Source organism: Agelaius phoeniceus, chromosome 28 (assembly GCF_051311805.1).
Source record: "Agelaius phoeniceus isolate bAgePho1 chromosome 28, bAgePho1.hap1, whole genome shotgun sequence".
In the NCBI taxonomy this organism is placed as follows: domain Eukaryota; kingdom Metazoa; phylum Chordata; class Aves; order Passeriformes; family Icteridae; genus Agelaius; species Agelaius phoeniceus.
In genome coordinates this window covers 4,803,651-4,814,127 of record NC_135292.1, presented here as the reverse complement: position 1 = coordinate 4,814,127, position 10,477 = coordinate 4,803,651, and the positions used below count along the sequence as shown (strand labels likewise).

Sequence of the window (10,477 nt, the reverse complement as noted above, 5' to 3'; positions counted from 1 at the left end):
TGCCCACAGAGCAGCTCATAGAGCAGGATGCCCAGGGACCAGATGGTGGCTGGCTGGCCATGGTAGCAGCCAAAGAGGATCCACTCCGGTGGGCTGTACTCCAGCGTTCCTATGGGACACGGGCGCAGCTCATCAGGCCCATGCTGCTCCCTCCCTCCCAGCCAGCTCCTGTTCCACAACAGCCAGGCCCTGCCCTGCCACAAAGCAACTTGGCTGCAGCTGGCTGAAGATGGATTCCCCCTCCTTCCTTGCCTCCTTCCTTCCCCCCCTCTTCCCCCTCTGCCAGCCAAGGGGGGAACTCCACTGCCCGGCTGGGCCCCGGCTTTGGGCTCACCTGACATCTGGGTGTAGAACGTGTCCTGGAGGATCGTGCCACAGCCGAAGTCGATGAGCTTCACCTTGCCCGTGGCCAGGTCGACGAGGACGTTCTCGGCCTTGATGTGGCGGTGCAGGACGCCGCGGCTGCTGCAGTGCCCCATGGCCTCCAGCACCTGGCGGAACAGCCCCCGCCCCACGGGCTCCGTCAGGAACCGCCGCTCGTGCAGGAAGTACCAGAGGTGCTGACAGCGCTGCGGACGCTCCATGAGCAGCGCGAAGCCCTCGGGCACCTCGAACCAGTCCAGGAGCCGCACGACGCCGCGGAAGCCAGGCCGTGACACCATCCACAGCAGCGCCAGCTCCAGGGGCACAAGGGCGCCCTTGCGCTGCGGGGGGACCGCGATGCCGTCAGCAGGGCCGAAGCTGCGCCGTGCCTTGGGCAGCCCCTGCCCGGCCCCGCCGCAGCTCGCCATGGCCCGGCCCGGGGCGCTGCGCGGCCCCCGCTCACTCCACGCTCGCTGCCCTCGCAGCGTTCCGGCTGCCGCCCTGCCGGGCCTCGCCTCAGCCCCGCCCGGCACGCCCCGCCGGCTCCTCCCGCTGGCCCCGCTCACTCCCCAGCCGCGCCCACTCCGAGATGCGCTCCCGGGACACTCGCTTGATGGCCGCCTGCGAGCCAAGGCTGAGCTCATCGCCCGCCGCCCGCCGCCGCCCTCCGAGCCGGCCCCGTCTCTTCCCGGGGCGCAATCGGTGAGGCGGGGACCGGAGTAAACGCTGCCGCAGCCGCCGCTGCCCAGCAGCGGGCCCTGCCGCTAGAGCTGCTCTAGGGGAGGCCTCTCCGCCCGTGCAGGCGGCACCGCGCTGCCGCTCTTCTGCCCGGGGCACCCGCCCGCCCGGCGCGCTGCTGCTTGCCGAGCCGCCCCGGGCTGCGGTGGCTCGGGGCCGGCGGCCGAGCTGGCGAGCGGCGGAGCTCGGAGCGGGGCAGCTGCCGGCCACGCTGTCGGCCACGCGGCGGGAGCCGGGCGGCAGCGGGGCGGCCGCGGGCGGAACCGCGGCAGGGGCTTCGTTCGGGTCCGGGACCTCGGCCGGGGCTGGGCCAGAGCCCGCGCCAGGCGCAGCCAAAAGCCCGCACTGCTCCGCCAGCACCAGAGCGAGCGGCTCCTCCAGCGGCGCCACAGCCAGGACGGAGAGAGCCCGGCCGAGGCGGAACCACGGCGGGCCGGGCAGGGGCGGGCACGGGGCGGCCCCGCCGAGGGGCGCCTTGCGGGACGCGGCATCAGCCGGGCTGGGAGAGGCGGAACACGGACGGAACGGCACGGTACGGGAGTAGAGTGAGTGTGAGAGGGAGAAGGGGATGGGGAGCGAGTGAAAAGTCAAGCGGAAAACCGATCGAGAGAAGCGCTGCTGGTGCTGCTGCTGCTGCTGCTGCTGCTGCTGCGGAGCCGCCGGAGCTCGCGGCCGTTCCTCCGTTGCCCCCGCGAACCCAACGGAGGAGCTGCCGCGCGCCCCAAGGAACGAAAGAGAGAAACAAACAAATCACATCCCAAAGTCATTCCTATTAGAGAAGTAACCAAAGAAAACAATGTAGCAATAACGAAGACTGTTGGCTTCTGGCTTCTTTCATCTTTGCATGAGGCCAAGCATTTCGTGGGGAACAATTGCCTCTTGTGACAATTTTGCCAGAGTGGACAGGAGCAGAGCATTTACTTTTCAAGTAGAAAAGGGAAATCATGTCAGTAATGTCATCTCTGTCTCTGTTGACACAGTTGCAGGCTGTCAAAAGACATGGTCTGCAGTGTGGAACTTGGGGCCAAGTTTCTTTTTCTGCCAGAGGATGAGGAGGGGAAGTATCCCAGAATCATGGAGTCATGGCATGGTTTGGCTTGGAAGGGATCTGGAAAATCCCATGGCTGCAACTCTCCTGCTGTGGCTGGGGATCCCTTGCACTGGACCGGCTTGTCTAGAGCTCCATGCAGCCTGGCCTTGAACACTGTCAGGGACGGGACATGCCCACCTTCTCTGGGCAACCTGTTCCAGGAGAGTCTTTTTTCTGAATCCCTTACCTAAACCTAATCTCTCTCCATTTGGATCCATGCTCCCTTGTCCTGTCCTTGCCTGCCCTCATACAAAGTCCCTGTCCAGCTTTCTTGTGTGTTGCCCTCAGGTACTGGAAGGCCACAGCTGGATCAAGGCTGGGTCTCTTTCCCAGGCTGAAGAAGCCGAGCTGTGTCAGCCTTTCCTTGCAGGAGAGGAGCTGCAGCCCCGGCACCATCTGGGTGTCCCTGCTGGGCCCCTGCTGCAGCGTGTCCACGTCCTTGCCGTCCGTGCCGGGGAGCCCGGCAGAGGCGGAGGCAGCGCTGCAGGTGCAGGGTCAGCGGCGGGGAGGAGACCCGGCCCTGGCAGCGGCTCCGGGAGCAGCGATCGGCGCTGGGCCGCCCGCACTGCAGAGAGCCGGGGCCCTTGTGCCTGCCCTTGTGCCCAGGGCGCCTTTCCCCGCCGCCCGCCCGCCCGCCCGCCCGCCCGCCCGCTCGGGGGAAATGCCCCCTGTGCCGCCCCTCAGGGCCGCCCCTCGCCGCTGCCCCGGGCGCTCCCGGCGCCGCCTGGAGGGGCCCAGGCCTCGGCCTCACCCTGCTCAGCCCGAGGCCTGGAAAAGCAGATTCAAACACCCACCCAGAAAGTGCCCCAGGATGCCAAGGTCAATCTTTTGTCACCAGCACGGCTTTGCTATCAGAGTCTGGACGGGAGTAGAAAATCACCAGGGGAAAAGAGCATGAACAAGTTCTGCCTTGGCACTACCTCAAGCTGTGGGGTACCAGTTGTTGCTTTCACTGGCTCTGGATTGAAGGCACTTGAGACAGTAATTCATGTTCAGACTCAAGTGTTTATTATTTCTTATCAGTAAAACAGCCTCATTACTGGGAGTTCAGCAGCTTTTCATTAGAAGGCACAAAATGGCCAACAATCTCTTGTTCCAAGGTCTTTTAAGACTAAACTATCCAATTAGGAACTGACACCTAGATTATTTTCCCTTTTAACCTAATAACTGATCCCAAAGAGCCTGCAATGTGGAATTTCTGCCCAATTACAAAAAGCCACCCAAACCCATGAAGAAGAAGGAAGAAGCATGAAGAAGAAACCCAGGACAAAACACTGTGCCCTCCATTTTGCTTCCATCCACAACATACTAAAAATCCCAAAACCTCAATTTCACAGAGTCAGAGTGGACCAAAGCCCAAAAACTGGAGGTGATAAGAATGGACTAAAACCACAACCAAGGAATCTGCATGCTCCGAAAAGGCAGATCCAAGGAAGAGCCTTGCTAAACAATTCTCAGAACATGAAACTAGTTTTGGGGAAAAGTTTACTATGCATGAGGGTCTATGAATATGCACCAGGCTGATGTAAGGGGAAAGGTATTTCAGGGGATCCCTGAAGGTAACAGGGTGCTCCTGGCTGAGTGCCAAGATGCACCCGGCCGTAATAACCTTTGCTCCATGGTCCTGGTCTCCCATTGTCCCTTATTAAACTTTTTACATTTCCACAGGAGAGTGGAAATACCTTTCCCCTTACATCAGCCTGGTGCATATTCATAGACACTCATGCATATCCATAAACTACTTTACATATTCCAGGAATGATTTTACATGGCCCCTCCTTGGGTCTGCCTTTTCAGAGCATGTGTGTTTCTTGGCTGTGGTTTTGGCTCCTTCTCTTTATCACCTCCAGTTTTTGGGCCTTGGTGCACTCTGCCTTCAGACAGGGAGTGCTGATAGTTGGCAGATCTGTACAGGTGTCCTCATCCTGTGTGCATTGGATTTTATCCCATCTGTCGTGAACGGCGGGAGAAATGCAACACACTATACGCGTGAATGGCAAATCTCGAAGTTTATTGAAAACTCACACATATTTATATTGGTGTTAATGAAGTTTATACATATTGCAAAAGCTGAGCTCATTATTGGTTAAAGCACCCTTGGATCAACCACACCTACTTCTATCTTCTAATAATTATTTTGCTTCTATGTTTGCATTCTTCTAGCTTCTCTACCTAAGATAACTACATTTTCTGGCAAGCGATTTTCTCCCCCGTCTTCCCGTTTCAGAGAAGGTCACTGTGACCTTTGTCAGTGATTGGACACTGGTTGCTTAGTTCCCAGCTTGTTTCCCCTATCCTTATCCATCGGTATCACATCGAAGTGTCCTTTCTCAGCTAACCAATTATCCAAAAAGCCCTCTACACCCATCCAAGCAGGCAGTTTAACACAAGCAGCTATTTCACTGAGCTTAATTAACAACAGAAATAAAAACTATAGAACAAAGTTACTTTAAAAAACAGTCCCAGCCCATATTTGATCCCAGTCTGTGTGGTCCTGATCCATATGATCCCAGTCCCTGGGATCCCAGTCCATACAGTCCCAGTCCATATTTGATCCCACTCCAGGCTATCCTGGTCTGGAGGGTTCTGATCCACACGATCCCCATCCATGTGATCCCAGCCCATATTTGATCCCAGTCCGTATTTGATCCCAGTCTGGGGGGTCCTGCACACATTCCCAGGGTCTGGAATTCCAGTTCCCAGCCAGGAAAAAATCTTCCTGCCCTTGAACTTCCTTCCTATCCTCTCAAAAAATTGCAATAAAATTATAAACAAAGAAATAATAATTGAAATTAAATAAATTATAATAAAAATAAAATATGAAAATCTCATGTCTTCTTTACAATACTCCAACTATGAGTCAAACCAAACCAACAACTATTACTATAATATTACCAATGCATATAAATAAACAAATTATATATCAAGAAATACCTTTTGAAAGTTTTAACTCGATGACTAATGTACTTTAGATAAAAAAATCTAAAGAAACTACCAAGCAATCTAACACCTCTTAGTTAAATAATTCATATTACAAATATATAAACACAAAACCAAACACCACTACAATTTCTCAGACATTTCAACCAAACAATTAAACTTTAATAACATCCTTAAGTACTCTTGAAAAATTAAAATTATTTTTAAAACATTAATTGTGTGCAGGTGGTTTTATTTTGATATTGGTTTTTGGATTGTTTGGGATAGATGATTTAAAAAATGGGATTTTTATAGGAATTGAATCAGCTGAGAAGGTGGCACTCTGCAAACAGAACTGACTGAAAATAAACGGGACAGAATCAGTAACTCTGAAAGTTTTATTTGCTATCAAATACATCCCACACACCCAGGCCCACACAATCGCTATCCCACTGCTCCAAATTGGGATCCCACTTCTCCCAATCCCCTTCGAACCCCATCTCACCCTGGTGGCTGTGGAATGGATTGAGTTTGGCATGGGATTGAGTTTTTTGAGGAGGGAACAAGGAATTTGAGGTAGGATTGAGCCTTTTTGGGTTAAAATTCAGTTATTTTCAGTGGGATTTGAGTGGTTTTGAGGGGACAGATCCATCCCTCTTGGCTTCTGGAGTAGAGAGAGATGGAGAAGAGAAAAAAATTCAGGCCAAACCAAAGGAGAAGCAGCCAGGTGTGTTCCCAACATGGATCACAGGGAATGTGAGTGACCAGGGCTGTGCCCAAAGTGCCTCCTCCAGTGGGGGATGGAGCTGCAGCAGCGCACGAAGCTCTTCCCGCACTCGGGGCACTCGCAGGGCTTCCCTTACCGGTGCCTCCGTTGGTGTCGGGTCAAGTGAGAGCTGCTGGAGAAGCTCTTCCCACACTGGGGACACTCGTAGGGCCTCTCCCCTGTGTGGATGCGCCGGTGTTTGATGAGGTCAGAGTTGCGCTGGAATCCCTTCCCACAGTCTGGGCAGCGGAATGGCCTCTCCTCTGTGTGAATCCGATAGTGCAGGAGGAGATTGGAGCTGGTCTGAAACCTCTTCCTGCATTTATCACACTCGTAGGGCCTCTCCCCTGTGTGGGTGCTCTGGTGCCTGACGAGGTTGCAGTTGCGCTTGAATCCCTTCCCACAGTCGGGGCATTGGAAGGGCCTCTCCTCTGTGTGACTCTGATAGTGCTGGAGGAGACTGGAGCTGGTCTGAAACCTCTTTGCACACTTGGAGCACTCATAGGGCCTCTCCCCAGTGTGGGTCCTCTGGTGCACGATCAGGCTGGAGCTCTGGCTGAAGCTCTTCCCACACTCCCCACACTCGTAGGGCCGTTCCCCAGTGTGGATCCTCTGGTGCCTGATCAGGTGGCAGTTCCTCCTGAAGCTCTTCCCACACTCCACGCACGTGTGGGGCTTCTCCCCATCATGGAGCTGCTCATAGAGCACCAGCTCCGAGCTCTGGCTCCATCTCCGGCCGCCTTCCCGGCCCAGGCTGCCTCTTTCCCCCTCACATCCCCGCCATCTGCGTTTGCAGCCCCTCCTCGTGCGGCATCTCCGGGCCTTTTCCTCCCCGTTGGCTTCCTGCGCCGTGGAGCCGCTCAAAACGGCCTCTGCCACCAGGTTCTGCCACGGGCATTTGTCCTCCCTGCTCTCCATGCTCAGCTCCTGCTCTGGGCGAGGAAGGACAAGGACAGCATGGGATTTGCCTCCGTGCCACAGGCAAGGGCAACGAGATCCCCCCAGGGCACACCCGGGGACGCACTGCCCCCTCTTGGCTCTCCCCATTTCGGGATGCCGGGGCTCTTTGGGCTCCCGGGCTCCCTTCTCCCTCATTCTCTGCTCTGCGCTGCAGCGGCTCCAAGGAGTCCCCCCTGCCCCTCTCCAGGCTCTTGAGGCTCCCGCCAATGGCGGCGCTCCCCCCTCTCTGGCCTCCCCACTTTGGCCTCCTGGGGCACACAGGGCTCTGCTCCTCCAGGCTGCCTCTGCCGGCAGCCGCCACCGCCACCCCCCGATGTCCTCCCGAGGGGCCTTTTCCGCTCAGCCTTGGACTTCTTCATTCTCCAAACATCCCCCCAAAAACCCAACCCAGGGACCCCCCGGGATATCCGGGCCGGGCTCCCCCTCCCCGCTCACCTGCGCCATGGGGGGGGCGATGATCCCACAGGTGGGGGCTGCGAATTCAGGCAGGGCTCGAGACCGCGTGGCTGCCTCAGCTCAACCTTGATCCGCCCTTGTCCCTCCTCTTCCTCCCGCTCCTCCTCCGTCTTATCTCCACCTCCTTCTCCTCCTCCCTCCTAACCCTGCCTCCTTCCCTGCTCTTTCTCCTCCCGCTCCTCCTCTTCCATCCCCCCTCCTCCTCCTCCCCTGTCTTATCCCCACCTCCTGCTCCTCTTCCATCCCGCCCCTTCCATTCCTTCTCCTCCTCCTCCCCCTCCATCCCTGCCCTTCCCTCCCTCCTCCTCCTCCCCCAGCAGCAGCCACACCCTCGGTGCCCCGTTCCCGCAGCCCTCGCAGCCCGCGGCAGCAGCGGCCATGGAGCCGGGCCAGGTCGGCATGGGCAGCGCGGGGCTCTCGGCTGCTCCCAGCCGCTGCGGGCGGGGGGAACCCGGCCCGGGCCAAAGGAGAGGCAAACTGGGCAAACTGGGGGCAGATCACAAAGCTAAGGATGCAGCAGAAAATGGAGCTGAAAGAGTTAGTTTAATATTCACTCCAAACGAGGAAGAACTGGAAATTCCAAAGTTTAGGGAAGCCGAGAAAAAAGAATTAAACAAGATAGGAAATGAACAAGATAAATCAGGGAAATAGAAACTTCTACATGGAAGACAATTACTTAATAAAATGTGCTTACTAGGAAAAGATTAGAAGACGTGCATCAGAAACCCCACTGGCGTACTCAAGCTTTGTGTGATCATTTTTTAAGGAATTTTGGGTGCACTGGGATTTTTGGTGTAGCAAAGCAAGTCACTGAAAGATGCTTAATTTGCCAAAGGATAAATAAAAAAGGTGATGAGAAAAACAATATTAGGAGGTCATGAGTTAGCTCGTCGACCACTTCAAAATATCCAAGCAGAAGTTTAGATTTGTTAGGTTCTGGATTTATTTGGAAAAAAACCCATTTAATCTAGAAAAAAGAGAATATGCCATATGTTAGACAGGAGATTTTAGGAGAATAAAAATCTTTGAAGTATCAGAAACACCCGAGGAAAAAACCAAGAAAATAAAAAGGGGAAATGAAAGGGAGGGGAACAAGAGGAAAAGTCAGAAAGAGAGTGGGATCCTCTGCAGCTCTTGCCCCCTCCGTTCGCGGCCGAGGCGCCTGTCCCGGGTCCCGGCTCGCTGCCCGCCTCAGCTCCGCCTGCCCCGGTTTCCATCCCAGGTGCGGGCTCACTGCCCAGGGCAGCTCCACCTGCCCCGGCGCTGGCGGTGAATTTGTGTGCCCTGGCCCCACTGCCCGGCCCGCGGCCGCTCTGCCGGCCATGCTGGGCAAGATGGGGTTGCTCTGTCCTGCCGCGTGGGCCGAGGTCACCGCGCCGACCGCACCGAGGGTGGGTCCCAGCCATCCCATCCCCGGCTGCCCTGCCCGTGCCAGCTGCGCTGGGCAGCGCCGCTGCTGCTGCCGGGGTCTCCCACCTGCCTTTTCTCTGCCGGGAGCTGCCGGATCAGCCGCCATAAGCCATGTGGGGGCTGCCCACGCTCCGGCTCGGCCTCCACGGGAAGATCCCCCTCTGGCCATTCCGGCAGCACACCCTGCCCACACTCCGACCGAGCCTCGGCGGGATATCCTCCCCTGACCCCTCCTGCTCTGAGTTACGTCCCCTTGGTAACCACAGCTCCGGCTGTTCAGGGAAAATCCCTCTCTCTACAGGAAGCACCTTATCGAAACACTAGGGGCTCAGTTAAAAGGCAGCCCTCTCCAAATTCTTTCTCAAAACACGGGAGAAAGGCTACAGAAGGTAAAAAAGTGAAAGAGTTAGATGAAGGGATTGCTCTATTGCCGTTAAGAGAGGTTCCCATGGCAGGGATGCGCTGCCCCGCCCCGCGGGAGCCACCGGCGCCCCTGCCGGCCGTGCCCGGAACTGCACCCAAGGGGAAAGCGCCGCGGCCGAAAGGCCGGGACCGGCTCCGGGCTCTGTTTGTTGTCACTGCCGGAGCTGTTTATACACACTACTATCATTATATTATACACACTAGTAAAGAACCGTTATTCCTAATCCCATATCTTTGCCTTAGAGCCCCTTGATTTCACTATCCTAAAAATTAAGAGGGAGGGGCTTTGCATTCTCCATTCCAAGAGAGGCTTTTTCTGCCTTCCCAAGCAGACACCTGTCTTGTAAAGCAAGACAAGCACCCACAGGCACTGAGGGGGGCTGCAGGAGGGGCAGAAGAAGGCCCTGCAGCACTTGGGCACAAAGGCCCAGCAGGTGAATGCAAGAAGGGAGCAGCAAAAGGCCAAGCTGAAGGCAAAGGCCAGGGCAGAGCTCCTACAGCCCCTGAGGGATCAGCCCCAGGGCCCAAGGGGGCCCCAGCACCCAGGGCACGGCTCGGCCACAAGCACCCGGCAGAGGCATTGCCCTCCTCGGCAGGGCACAGCCCACCCAAACAGCCCCTGGCAAGGAATCAGGGCTCCGGCTGCAGGGCACAAGGACACTGCAAGCAGAGACAGCAGCACCCTCAGGACCAGCAAGTCCAGCCCGTGATGGACATGGATTGGCAGGGCTGTCACAGCTCCCATCACACCAGGGACCCTCCACACTGGAGCCCTTGAGAACATTCAGGTGGGTCTGCATTGAGAGGAGGCATTTTCTGATGGACACAGGGGCCTCTCAATCTGCTCTGAATCTTAGACCTAAAGGGGAAAATAGTAAAGGAATATTTTAATTTTTAAGGGAATGAGTGGGAAAGATGAGCAGGTATGATTTGTTCAACCACTATTAGAAGCTGTGGGGCATAGGTTTGAAATAAATGAATTTCTTTTTCTTCCTCCTGTGATTGTAATTAACTAGGAAGGAGTTTGAGAGCTGGATTTTAATACTGTAAAAAGGGATACAGAGGCTAGTTCTGTTGTACCTCTGTGTCAAAAGTATGACAAGACCTATGCTGAAGTGAACCCAGAAGTGTGGGCAGCCCCAGGGAAATACAGAAAATTAGATATGGAGCCTCTACAAATTAAAGCAACCTGGACAAGCACTACCCTGTTCCAAGAGTGGGAAGGAAGGGCTCACAGCCTGGTATTGAGTCCCTGTTAAAGGCAGGGCTTTTGGAGCCAAGGATGTCTCCCTACAACACTCCTATCCTGCCAGTCAACAAACTGGATGGATGGACACAAGGAGGAAACACAG

General features: G+C 55.9%; 1 protein-coding gene across 1 annotated transcript in view; it reads right to left on the bottom strand.

Annotated features, from left to right (window-relative positions):
• Positions 1-5,361: 5,361 nt before the first annotated feature.
• LOC143696087 (uncharacterized) overlaps positions 5,362-10,477 on the bottom strand; it is a 62,384-nt gene continuing 57,268 nt past the window's right edge. Inside the window, exon 2 of the mRNA XM_077191295.1 lies at positions 5,362-6,486. Coding sequence (XP_077047410.1) covers positions 5,970-6,486 — 517 coding nt within the window. The 3' untranslated portion in view covers positions 5,362-5,969. The remainder of the gene's footprint in view (positions 6,487-10,477) is intronic.